At 38.4% G+C, this 14330-nt stretch overlaps 1 protein-coding gene across 1 annotated transcript in view; it reads right to left on the bottom strand.

The window, feature by feature from the left end:
- The window catches only part of LOC100962815 (collagen alpha-4(VI) chain-like), a 100914-nt gene that overhangs the window by 61147 nt on the left and 25437 nt on the right, over positions 1–14330 (bottom strand). The window contains exons 10-14 of the mRNA XM_003781866.1: positions 13940–14085; positions 13694–13786; positions 11843–11896; positions 4490–4561; positions 1147–1173 (exon numbers count right to left, since the gene is read on the bottom strand). Coding sequence (XP_003781914.1) covers positions 1147–1173; positions 4490–4561; positions 11843–11896; positions 13694–13786; positions 13940–14085 — 392 coding nt within the window. The remainder of the gene's footprint in view (positions 1–1146; positions 1174–4489; positions 4562–11842; positions 11897–13693; positions 13787–13939; positions 14086–14330) is intronic.

A 14330-nucleotide genomic window follows, 5' to 3' on the forward strand; every position in this document is an offset into this window, starting at 1 on the left:
AAGGAAATAGGTGTAGTTCAGCCCCAAGATAAATGAGAAAGTACTAATTGATTTCTTGCTTTTAGTTCACTCCCAGTTTCTTGCTTAGCTAACTCACTGGGAAACAAACCGGGAGGCACAAACTGTCCCCAGACTGACCTTTAAGTAATACCAGGTATTGCCAGGTAGGGAAAATACTGAGACTAAGATGTATGGGGCGAAAGTACAGAAACTAAAATGTGTAGAGGGAAAATATTAAAACAAAAATGCATGACGTATGCCTAACTAACCACAAAATTCTGCTTCTATACAATGCTGCTTGTTACCCTACCTAATGCACCTAAACAGCCTGAGTGCCAACCAGGATGCAGGCCAAGCCTTAAAAACTCTACCCCTTAAGCACTTGGGCTGCACTCAGAAACCCCATGTTGGGACACTGAGGCAGTCGCCGGCCTGCTCTTCAATAAAGGGACTGTGCTGTGAATTCAGCTTGTTTGGCAGTGTGGTTTTTGTGGAACTCCTAGGCACAACAGACTATAATATATTCATTATAAATCCTCTTTTGAAAAAAAAAAATCCAGCTTTGCAAGCAAAATAAAATGCATTTTACATGTGTGAAATAGTTGATTTACTCCTACTGTCCACTGGAGAAAATAGTTTCATGTGTTTTCTTAACCCAAAGTATAGCTGAGCTGGTGCATCAAAATAAATATACCAAACTTTTGAACTAGAATTACATGATATTTTTGAGTGAATGAATGAGCAAATTGATACTTTGGTTCTGAATCTGTATATAAGGAGTCTGTATATATTCCTTTATTGTGCCAACCCCTTTCCTTCTAGTCCTGTCCCAGCCTGTCTCTCTCATTGACACCCACCTGGACCAGACCTTCACGGAACACTTTGGATTCAGGAGCAGCTTTCCCATTTTTATAGAATCAGAAAGCTTTGAAAATAATAATCCATAGCACTGCCTTAAGCTTAAAATACATGTCTTACAAATAGTCATTAATTTGCATGGAAGTTTGTCTATTAATATCATCTGACATATTCTCTTGTCTAAGTTTTAAGCCTCACCTCACTCAAGCAAAGGAAAAGTGATCAAACTCAGTATTATGTTTCCCAAAGAAACTGCTATTCAGTTTAAGAAGAGCAAAGATTACCTACCTTCTCTCCTGAAAATCCTCTTATTCCCTAAATTTAGAAAGAAATAAAAAGAAATGAGTTTGAATGAAATTTTTTTTATTTCAAACTAATATAAGGGTACAAATATTTTTTAGGTTACATTGTTCTTATTGCCAAGGTAAATATGAAGTTCAAGTTATGGTAGAGGCCTTCACCCAAGGGAGCATGCCAAACACCCTCACACTGTGCACATTAGGTGAGATCTCACCAATTGCTCTCCCTCCTCCCACCAATTGTCCTCCCCCTCTTCCCTTCCCCATCTGTTCTCTCCCCCCCCCTTCCTATACTATATTTGTGTTTTATCATTTATGTGGGCATGTAATTGTTTATATAATGGTTTCAAATTAGTATTGAGTATATTGGATATTTTTCTTTTCCAATCTTGAGATACTTTGTTAAGAAGAATGTGTTTCAGCTCTACCCAGGTAAACATAAAAGATGTAAATTCAGCCATAAGAATGACACCTTTAAACCCTTGTGTCATTTTGGAAACCATATGTTCCCTGGTTTGAATAAAATATACTAACTAAAATAAATTGTAAAATAAAATTACAAGCACTAGATCAAAATGAAGATGTATTCTTTAGTAAATGTAATGGGGATCACAGCGTTCTGATCCCTGGCACCCTTACTTTGCCTGGGACCTGGAGAAAATTGCCCCTTGGGCAACTCCACACATACAGGAATGAAAGAGAACAACAGTGACCTGCCGATTCTTATTAAATTGGTCATATTTTTCAAACAAAGATGAGACTACACTGGCTAGCAAGTGGGAGAGGGCTTCTAGAACAAAAGAACAAATTACTTGAATGAGTAACTTGTTAGGATATACAGAATATGGTCGTTGTGGTTAAGAAAACTCTCTTTAGGACGCTTAGATTATAGACATCTTTTTCTGGCCTTATTGAAAGACATTCTCCAATCCTGGACTGTTAAGGAACATTGAATGTAACCACATGAAAAGAATGCCCCACCTATACCCCTTGAGTCTTCAAAATTTTAGTGTTCTCAAATTTTCTTCCAAGCACCAGGGTCTATGATTCTTTCCTAAGTGTTTTCCTGAGACCAGGGCCTGCTCTACCTATAAAGAGAACAAGCCAAGAGCACTAGGGAAGTAACGCTTCCTGGGAGCATCTCTCAGCTAATTCCTGATAGGATTTGGTGTATAAACAACCCAGTTCCCTCACCCCTTGACTGGTGTAACACTGAGATGCATGTTCAAGGCTGGCCTCCAGAGCTCCTCAGGAGGATTAAGCTCCACCCATCACAGTGGTAACGTGATTGATAATACACCCTTTTCCAGCCCCTTCACTCCTTATCTCACTCCTTACTCTCCTGCTATTGTTTTCTGATAGCACCTCCCAGTAAACTACTTGCAGTAGTTGATTCCTTTTCTCTGGCTTTACTTCTGGGAGGTAAAAGAAAAGGCTTTCAGTCAGAGGAAGAGCCACCATTCCATAGCCCATATTTTGCACTGTGTAATGCACATGTTTATGCCCAAATTTTTGAGGGAAAAATAAAGATGTACATTATACATGGGTAGGTAGTACTAATTTCGTATCTATATAAATGTTTTTAATTCTTTTAAAAGTGTAACCATAGAAAGCAACAACAACATCCACATGTAAAATAATGCCCTGTGACAAGGTAATCACACCCCCTCCAAATGTCGCCTTTCCCCTACTGCCCCCTGACTGGCAGGCACCACAGCCGCAGTAGCCTCCAGCCCACCTGGCCACTTGCACCAGACACCACTGCCACTACTATCTTGGAAGTGAGCATGCCACCAATGGTGACACATGGGTTAGTGTTGGGACCTTGGTGAAAGGAGGGGAGAAATGGCTATGCAATGGCACCTCTTTCTCTCCTGATAGGTGCAGGGTGCAGAGTTGGCCACTGCAGAGAAGCCAGGAGTGAGCTTAGGTGGCAGATGACAGTGGTCCAAACAACCGTAGTGCCCAACCTCCCCTACTGCCCCCCCCAGTCCACTCTCATCCTCACATCCCCTCATTTCCCGTTCCCATCCATGATCATTGGTAGGAACCTGGCCACAGCTGTTCCACTGAGAACTCCGGTGAGTTTATTTCCTGGGAAGCTAGTGTGAGGGACCAGTGCCAGCCCTGCTGCACTGAGCTGCCTTGTAGATCCCTGCTCTGATGGTAGATCCCTGCTGCTTCTGAGCTGCCTTGTCTCTCATGCAGCTGGCCCCATTCTGAGGCCCCCCAGGACACCATGCAGAGGAAGCTTTCCCTTATGATATCAGCCCAGTGAAGTGCTCTGCATTTACATCTCTGTTTAGTGACTCCTTGAGTCACCCAGACCTTCGGCACTCAGTAACGTCAGAATAAATGACACCAGCCTTTCCCAGACTTGGAAATCCTACAAATCACCCCAGGAACTAGTTAAAATGAGACTCCTGAACCACTCCCAAATATATCGAATCAGTTCTCTAGGAGAAAGACCTGGTTTCATATATTAGTGACCTGATATTTTTCTTCCTACTGGCAAGTTTGAGAAATTATACCAATTCAACACCTTGGGGGTTCAGACAAGTCATAGGTTTAAAATTATAATCAATGGACTCTGATACTCCAAAGGTTTTGTGCTTCACTGCCAGATACCCTCGCAGACAGAAATTTTATGGGGATTGAGGCCCAAGGTCACAACAGCAGGCTATACTTGTAGATCCGGGTCTCAGAACCCAGGTCTCCCAGACCCCAGCTCAGGGATCTTCCTCCTTTGTGGTGTCTTAGAGGCCTCAGAACAGGGCCAGCTATTTCAGAGATGAGGCAGCCTCCCACTGTTAGAAGCCTGGGGCAGTCAAGGGCAGCCCTCACCCTCACAGCAGCTTCCCAGGAAATAAGCCCACTGGGGTTCTCAGCTGTGGCTGAGACGACATTCCCACCAATGAGTGGCTGTGACGACATTCCCACCAATGGTCATGGATAGGAACAGGACAATGAGAGGGTGTGAGGATGAGGGTGGGCTGGGAGGGGACAGCGGGGAGGTCAGGCACTCCAGTTACCTGGACCACTCTCACCCGCCACCTGGGCTCACTCCCAGCTTCTCTGCAGCGGTCAGCTCTATGCCTAACACCTCTTGTGAGAGAAGGAGGCACCACTGGTGGTCACTTCCTCCCACCTTTACATAATTTAAACAAAAGATTTTTTTTCTTGACATTTTGGGCCAACAACATTGCACATTATACACAGGAGCATATCATAGATGGCGAAATACCAGTATGTTGAAAAATTAAGATTTTTCTCAAACACGAGGGGTAAAAGCAAGAAAGGGAAAGAAGTCCACAGCTCAAGGCCACACTCACCTTAGGTCCCCTCGTTCCCGGGCATCCATCCTCACCTGGGAGTCCAGGAAGACCCCGGGGGCCTCTTTCTCCCTATGGAATAAAAATATACCTGAAGACAATCATGCAACTGCCTCTGATCACCCAGCCAACTCAAACCAGCCACAACAACCATCAAAATACCACATGGTCCTTGCAGTTGCTTTTACAGCCACAAAGACCTGAGCACATCACCTTCAAAGCAATCAGACAACATTAATCTATCCACTGCTTGTACTGATGACCCCAAATCACACAGACCCAAACTATCTCTATTTTTGATCAATTCAGGTAAGCCACTTGGGCAAAACTTCAGAATTAGATAAAACAGAAGATCTCTCTCAACTCTTCTTTCAGACAGCTGAAATGGATGGAGGTTTCCTTGTGGTTCTACAAAGAACAAACCATTATTTAACTCTTCTCTTTAGGGGAAAGCCTACCCATTCCTAAGGTGTATAGACCCTCCTCTCCTGTGAAACTTTTTCTGTTGACCCCACCCAATTTCCCCTTCAGTATCCTTACAAGGTAGGCATACATCATAGGGAAATTTTTTTAAGTATCAGAATCTCCTGTTATAGTGTGAGCTGTGTTGAGATAAGGAAAATATTTCCTTTATATATCTCCCCATGTCTTGCCCCAAACACAGCATCCGACATACAATAAACATCCATTCAGGATCTGAAGAATGACTTAGCGAATGACATTAATAAATAGAACCTTTTCATCGCAGTCTTAGATAAGGAAGGGAATGGTAGATGACATGATCAAATATTAATTAGAAAGTACTGCATGTCACATGAGCTGTAATCAAATGTCTACATTTGTAACATCTAACTTTGACTTAATGAGGTTGCATAACTATATGAGCTGCTCTGAACAGCAAAAAGGCACATGTTACAGGGAGAAGAACTGTGGATCAAGAATGAAAAGGCCTGGATTTGAGTCTTAGTTCTGTTTCCACTCTGGTTTGTGAGCTTGGACAAGTACATGCTGCCATGAATCACAATTTCCACCATTTGTAAATGTGGATCTGGATAATATTGATGTTAACCGTCTCGCAGAACTACTATATGGAACATGTGAAATACTATCTTGGAAAAACTTCACAAATCATATGGATTGAACAAATGAGGTATTTTATACTTAACAGATAGCAAAAGATAATGAGAAAAGCACAGGTTCTGGCATCAGACAGACAAGTTTGGACACATTTTCAACACTCTCTATGTGACTTTAACAAATCTCTTACTCTGTGCATGAGTTTCTGCCTCCATTGACATGAGATTGATGTACTAATAGGGTTCTGCTAAAGATCAAACGTAATAATATATGGAAAATGCAGGTCTTGACCCACAGTAAATGCTAAATAATGTCTGTTTTCTCCCCAGTCTTCCCAAAATACCATCTGCATTTTTAGCTTCAACATATTGTGGATAATGTAATCCTGATGTATCTATTTATTGCACAGCACTGTACAGTGTTATCAATTGCAAATAATTGGTTGTCTTAATTAGAAAATAGTTGATATATATAAACAAATGCCTCTGACAAAGTAGGAACACCAAGGAAAAATTCCCAAACTTTTGTTTTTAATTAAAAAGAAGCCTGTTAGCATGGCTATTATCTTAAAAAATAGAAAATGAGAAGTGTTGGCAAGGATGTGGAGAAATTGGAACGCTTGTGTATTGTTAGTGGAAATGTTAAATGGTGCCACTGCAATGGAAAACAGTATGGCAGTTCCGCTAGAAATTAAAAATAGAATTACCATATTATAGAGGAATTCTACTTTGGGGTATACACCCAAAAGAATTGAAAGCAAGGTTCTGAAAATAAATTTGTACACCCATATTCATAGTAACATTATTCACAATAGCCAAGAGGTAGAACCAAAACAAGTGTCCATCAGCAGATAAGTGGATAAGCAAAATGGGTACAAACAAATGACTATTATTCAGCCTTAAAAGGGAAGAAAATTCTTTCTAGTACTCTGGGAGGTTGAGGCGAGTGGATTACTTCAGCTCAGGAGGTTGAGACCACACTGAGCAAGAGAAAAAATCTATCTCTACACAAAATAGAAAACTGAGCTGGGCATTGTGGTAGATGCCTGTAGTCACAGCTACTCCAGAGGCTGAGGCAGGAGGATCTCTTGAACCCAGGAGTTTGAGGTTGCTGTGATGCCATGGCACTCTACCAGGGCAACAGAGTGAGACTCTGTCTCAAAAAAAAAAAAAAAAAAAAGGAAGAAAATTCTGACTCATGATACATTGTCACAGATGACCCTTGAGGACATTACGCTAAGTAAGCCAGTCACAAAAATACAAATATTGTATGATTCCACTTACATGAGGTACCTAGAGGAGTCAAATTCATAAAGACGGTTTTCATAGAAGGGTGGTTGCTAGTGGCTGGGGGAAAAGGGAGTCCATGTTTAATGTATACAGAGTTCTACTTTTGCAAAATGAAAAGATTTCTGGAGGTGAATGGTGGTCATGGTTCCAAAAATGTGAATGTCCTTAATACCACTAAACTGTACACTTAAAAGTAGTTAAGATGGTAATTTTTATGGTATATGTATTCTGCCACAATTTAGAACAATTATGAACAATGTAGGGCGGCTCCTGGGGCTCAAAAGGGTAGGGCGCTGGTCTCATGTGCCAGAGGGGGCGGGTTTAAACCCAGCCCAGCTAAAAAAAAATAGCAGAAAAAAAGAACAATGTGAACAAAATGAAATAAACTCCCTTTTGTGACTTCTATTCCCAGTTTCTAAAGTTTCAGTTGCTATACATAAAAGATTAAGTATGTTTTCCCAAAGTTAGTCCTCAGGGGGGAAAAACGTAGTCTTAAATGTGAGTCCTCACAAGGTCTTCGCCGTTTCTCCTGTTTGAGAGTACTCTCTGCATTTCTTCACAGTGAACAGCATAGTACTGACACACGATCAGTATTAACTTGTAATATTCATGGAGTGCTATGGAGATCACCTACCAGATCAGTTCAGTGAAGAAATCCAACAGAAATCTATTTCAGATATTTGAGGGTGAAACCTCCCGATTATAAGTTTTGAATTCCATGCAAACAAGACTTTTAAAGTCACTTTCATAAGCAATAAAAGTCATGATCACACTGTGGCAACCATACGATATATTCCTATAAGAAAAGTGAGACAAAGGGGTTTGGGAGCTTTCAATAAAATTTGCTGTGACAGTCTTCCTAAATAGATTTAAAAGTGGTTTATCTTAATCCACTTAGGCAGAAGTGAACATAATATAGTCTAGAAAACGGGGAGAGACGTTTCCAAGAAGTAGCTCCAGTAAGGATGAAGAAACTGAGATAAAAACTACATGGGAAGAATTTTTAATGAAATAGTTTGATAAAATAGCAGAGAGGGGAAAAAAAGCAGTATGTCTAATTTAGTATATAATTATACCTAATAAAAGATTTTTAAATGCTTATGTATAACTAAACAAATTAAATATTATAAATAACATTTGTCTATTTCACCCACATCCCTCAAACCTTAAAAATTCCAATTGGGGGAAAAAACACTTTTTAGGATGTTCTCCTGAGGAAATGGGAATCGTCTTATATAGGGGCACATATGTTAAATTGTTTGAAGAACAAAATTTGGGCTTAATGTGTTTTTCATTAAACATTAGCTGTATCATGCTTAAAAATTGGCCTTTCATTTATTCACAGTTGTTACTTAAAGTTGTAAGTAATTACCATGACTTAATGGAAAGAGTAATACCACCAAAAGCTTTTCAACCGCTTGGCTGATTTAAATTATAAGAAACAGGAAAAATGAAATTATTTTATAAGAAATGCATATATAAAATGAGGAAACATATAAAATACTTAGCCCTATGTCTGGCATATACATATATAACGCTCTCAACAAATGTTAGAAGGTTTTGTTGCAAATTAAATAAATATTTTTTGTAATCTTAGATAATCCCACTTGGATCTCTAACTAAGGCTTTGATGTATAACCAATGTATAAGTTATTCTTTAAAACACTGAGATAAATTTTTTAAATATACAGAATTATTGAGTCTAGCAGGTTATATTTTCCAAAGCTGGACAACACTATTTCTCATTCAATATGCACTCGACCTTGCCTTGCCATTACCCAGAGAAGGAGTTTAATTTCCTTCCCCTTGATTCTGGTCTGGACTTGGTGACTGGCTTGCAATCAACAGAATGAGAAAGCCATGCTACTAGCTGACTTCTGAGGCTTGGCCAGAGCCTTGCTGGTTCGCCTTGGTTTCTGGGAACACTCACTGTGGGTCAGACCTTCCCTGTTGGAGTGCTCATTCTCAGGTCCAGCTCCACCTGTCCTCATCATTCCAACCCAGGCACACGATGTGGGACAGAATTGGCCACCTTAGCAGTGGAGAAAGACTAAAGCCCAGGACCATCTAGTTAACCCAGCTGAGACTCCAGAAAAGAATTGCCCTACTCTTTTTTGGTTTCCCTAGCCATGGTCTGTGAACATAACAAAATTATTATTTTACATCACTAGGTTGTGGGGGACTTGGGGAAGGAGCGGTTGGTTTTAGATAACTAGAACAATGAGTTAGTTCTTTGTCCTTTTTACATTTTCAATATGGACTTACAAATGTACAGGCCCCATTCTGAAACCAACCCAACTACACAGAGTTGACTCTGCTGCTGAGCAGACCAATTTGCCCTGCTCTTCAGGGAAATGACATGGAAAGCCATTCACAGGACAACACATTGTGAAGTCACCTTCTCTTGTGGGAAACACATTAAAAAGAAACTGAGACGACTATAGCACTCTGTCAAATGCAGTGCCCACTAGCCACAGAGGCTGTGGAACGCTTAAAATGGTCCAAAGTGATATGTGCTATGAGTGTAAAGTGACATTTAGAAGATGGGGTATTTTTTAAAAGTAAAGTGTCTCACTAATTCTTGTATTAGTTACAAATGAAATAATAGTATTTTAGATACATTGGGTTAAGTAAAACATGTTATTAAGGTTAACTTCACTTGAATTAAGGTAGCTACTGTAAAATTTAAAATTATAAAGCCACTTGCATTATATTAACAGCTCTGTACCAGGGAAATCTTTATAAAATATCTTGGTTTAAATGCCATGAAAGCTATGTTAACCAGTTTGTGAAAATATTTTAAATTGTATATAAAAGTAGCACATTGTACTCCATGATTGCATTAAAGTACAAGTGACGATTTAATAAAAGAAAAAACAAAACAAAACAAAATTTGTGGTTTCCTATTTAAATTAATTAGTCTCAGGATAATTCTCATATTATGCCATCATAATATGTGGTAAAAAGTCTTCCACAGAGTATTACTGTATGAATACTTTTTAAATAACTAAAGCTAATTAAATAAATATTAAATCATAAAAAATGGTTTGTTTTATGAAGACAAGGCAGTAGAGAAAAGGGACAAAATCATTTCTCATCCTAGACTGACAAAGTGTTGCTTATCCTATTTGTCTGAAACTAGAGCCAATGACCCTAATGGGTTGGATGGATCTTAACTCATTCTCCTCACTTTGGCTGGGCTCATTGACCCATCCGCCCAGCAGAAAAGATAAAATAACACTTGAAGGTCATTAAAAAACATCATAAAAACAGGAAGAAATATTTTTATTATTTCTAAACAAAATAGGGAAAATTCACCATTCACATTCCTGAAGTTGAGCAATTCTCCTATAAACATAATCAAAGAAATGGGTTGCCTTGTGTGGATCTCGACCGTTGCATTTTTCTCTAATTTCTGCTTACCATAGCAAAGAGAACACAGATACCAGTGGTTCGGAAAGTGTGGTCAAAGGCCCTTCATGTCCCTAATATCTTTTCAGAAGAGCCATTATTTTCCTAATTACACTGAAATGTTATTTTCTTCTTTTCCTCTTCTTCTCTCTCAAGTGTGTGGTAGAGTTTATAAGAGGCCACACTGCAAGTGACATCACAACAGACTGGATGCAGAGGCAGATATGCAAATCCAGCTGTTTTCTAATAAACTACATAGGTAAAACAATACCTATGAGTTGTCCTGTGGATGGCTTTTCACAGGAAAGATAGTTTTGGAAAACATAGTTTGTTTTTTTATTCTTTTGGAAACCATAGTTATTTTTCACAAAGGACTATGTCATGTACATGTATGTTAACTTTAGTGGGTTTTTAAATTTTGAAATAAGATAATAAATAAATAATTTTTTAAATTTTCACTTTAAATTTCTAATGCAGAAAACAGCAATAGATTGAAGCCACATAAAGACTTTTTAAGGGCCTCAAAAATTGTTGAGAGGGTAAAAGTTGAGGAATGGGGAAAATGGAGAGATGATATTCCGGGGCTCCGATGTCCGTTCGTGGTGACTATAGTTAATAATACTGTACTATAGACTGGAAATTTGATAAAAAAGTAGATCTTAAATGTTCTCATCTCCTCCAGAAAAGGTAACTATGTGGGTTGATGGACACATTAGCTGACTTGGTTGTAGTATCATTCCACAGTACGAACACTTATCAACTCATCACATTGTACATCTTAAATTATACAATGTGATCTGTCATTTACAGTGCAATAAAGCTGAGAGGGGAAAGAGTATAAAGGTATTCTGAGGCCAAAAAGTTTGAGAACCAGTGGTATATACACCAATCAACCTTGAAAGTAATTTTCCATAATTTAAAATTAACTGAAAACCATGGAGTTTTATATCCTTCTGTTGTTTATATTATGTAAAAAATATGGTCCCACTGCATCACAGTCCCTTCCCTCACGATGCTCTCTATAGCACATGCTTTCTCCCCTAATAGTCACGTGGTAGATAACTTCTGCTTGCCCATCATATTCCCAGTGGTTTGGCCAGGTGATTATGTGCTAACCATTGGTGATTAACTATAATTGCATCACCTTCTCAGCCACCCAGGAAGGCATGTGAGTGACCCATAATAAGAATGGTCTTAGATTCTCTTCTAAGTATTTTGTTAAACCACTTATAAACATGGGTAGCTTAGTAACAACAACAAATTACCTGCAGTTTATCTCATAATTCACAATTACTCATATGTGGCTGCACATTAGACACAAAACACTCACAAAGCATTTCAGTTGGTTCAAATTCACTGATTAAAAAATGCAACAGCCATACTTCATCATTAAACACCAACTAGGAACTATATCTTGAAGTGTATTTGTCCAACATTTGTTATAATAAATAGATATTTAAACCCGCTGTAAATGGCATAGCTGAGAAAAACTTTCATGACCTCAGTGTAATTAAGTATTGCTATCATTTGACCCATCTTACCACATCCTTTCCAAGAAAAAAGATTCAGTACTTACATGTCCACCTTCTTCACCAGGGTGACCAGGTAATCCATCAAAACCCAGCTCTCCCTGAGAAGATAAGAAATCAAAATAAATAACTTGGACTCTAAATTCTTTATTTCTCAAATCTATGAAAAAATTAAAATTGTTACTAATAGATCTCCTTTTCTCATTGAGTTGACATTTTATTGAGAATGTACTATTAGGCACAATGCTCAGAGATAGATAGAAACAAATATTCTTGGCCTACGTTACAGTGAAAATGGGAATACCAGTTTCTTAACGTCAGTACATTGAACTGACTATTCAGTTCAATGAATAGTACACTATTTTCATAATGTACTATTTCACCATAATGTACAATAGTACATTATTTCTAAAAAATGCCTTTTTGGATAAAAATCCAAACCAAGCCTAATTTCTAGTTAAAAGCTTAAGGAAAGCTATTACTCTAAAAGAGTGTTTGGACCTTGTTTTATGAAACATTTGTAAGCAAAGGTCTTTCTGCCCATATTACTAATGAATGTTTGCTTATTTCTGTATGACTCAGTTATCCAGTTTCTTCTTTTTTCAACTTCTTCTTACATATCTAAACACACAAACTATTTCCTCCCAAGAAAGTTTGGGCTTGCCATTTTATAACCAGATGTTTTTATTTAGTCTAAAAACTGGTCAATGTGCTCTGGAAAGCATATTTTATTTATGATCAACCAAGATATGAAAGTAGATGCAACAAACTACTGAATTCCCATAAACAGAAAGGGCAGAGAAGTCAAAAATTTTAAACATTGCCATCCTTGGCCTTGGAAGCAAGGTCACTGAGCAGCCAAAAATAAACAAATAAATAAATCGCATACATGTTAAGAAGTTCCCAAACATGGTTTCCTTATTCTGCAACCTGACATTAAAGAACAATATGAGGAGAGAAAATCTAATGCTAAGGTATAACTATAATTTGTTTTTTAAAGTAATTGTAAAGTTTTGTTTTAAAGTAATTATAACAATACTAGTCTAAATAAAAAAAAGATTTATCTCCAAAGCCACATAGAACTCATTCCAATTCCTCTGCGGTAAACCTTCCGGAGATAACATGTAAAACAATGGCCCAAAGTCAATGGTTTGACTCCACCTTCCATAAGGTCTGAGATTACACCCCCATCATAAAACTGTCCTCCTTGTGAGAATGGAACCTGACTAGCCCTGGATATCTGCAGACCATTTCTAATGAAGTGTTAAGTTGTAACTTTCCTATCAGTTAACCTGGAGTTACCAGAAATGCAAATTAACTGCTACATGAAACTAGTGATTATGTCTTTTGTCAGAGTTTGATGCTATAAAAAAGAATGCTCCATAGAAAGGAAAGAGGCACTTAACTCCTGTAAAGAAGCAGATTTTGGATAAGTGAGCATTTGTTACCTAAGTGATAAATTCTGTACAGTGGTAGAATTTGTGACATTATTTGCCAGATAAACATAAGTAGGCAGCATAATATGGTGGAAAGAATACAGGATTTGGAATCAGGTAGACACACAGAGTAAAATCCCAAAAGCATCTTCATAACTGCAATTTGGGGAAAGTGGCATTGCTCTCTGAGCCCCAATTTCACAAATATAAAATAACATCTACTCAAAGAGGGACTTGACCTAAAAAATGCAATCAATGTAACCTGGTTTCTTATACCCTCAATGAATCCCTAACATTAAAAAATTTTTTAAAAAAGAAAGAAAAAAAAATAACATCTACTCAAAGGTTTATTAAGAAGGTAAAGTTAGAAAATGTTAAATATATAACACAGATCCTGGTGTGCAGTGGTTACTGAAATATCATCTCTCTCCCTCCCCCTACCCACACCCAGCCAATTCTTACCTTCCTCCCAGGACTCCCAACATCACCTCTGTGCCCATCTTCTCCAAAACACTTTGCATACATATTGCAGCATGTTCTTTCTACAATTGTGTCCTGGAAAACAGAATCCATACCCGATACGATTTCCCTCATCTGTGTTAGCCTGCACCACATTATACACTAAGAAAACAAAATTCTCTCAATGTTTTTAAAATGATCGTAATTGGAAGGACCTACTGAAGGATGGTGTTCTTAAAAAGTACTTACAAGTTGCTTCAGTAAGACAGTTGGGAGGGATTGCAGTGTGATGCTCAAAGGCTGCCTATAGGCAAACCCTCTGCCAAACTCCAGCTCCTGGAGCTCTTCTAATTTAGGCACACCTTCCAGGCCAACGACTACAAGTCCAGACAATCCTTCAAAATTTCAACAGATGGGAGATTTATTAGATTTATTTGCATCTATTTTGAATGGTCTGTCTGTCTCAGTCCCAGATATGCACCCATCAAGCCATCATCCCATATCCTTCAATTGTCTTTTTTAAGACTGCATTTTTGTTAAAATCAAAATTAGTTCATGGTATGTCTCATTAAACATTTTAGTCTGAGGCTGAGCACGGTGGCTTGTGACTGTAATCCTAGCACTCTAGGAGGCCGAGATG

The sequence above is a fragment of the Otolemur garnettii genome, unplaced genomic scaffold, assembly GCF_000181295.1.
Source record: "Otolemur garnettii isolate 467f Iridium unplaced genomic scaffold, OtoGar3 scaffold00002, whole genome shotgun sequence".
NCBI classification, from domain to species: Eukaryota; Metazoa; Chordata; class Mammalia; order Primates; family Galagidae; genus Otolemur; species Otolemur garnettii.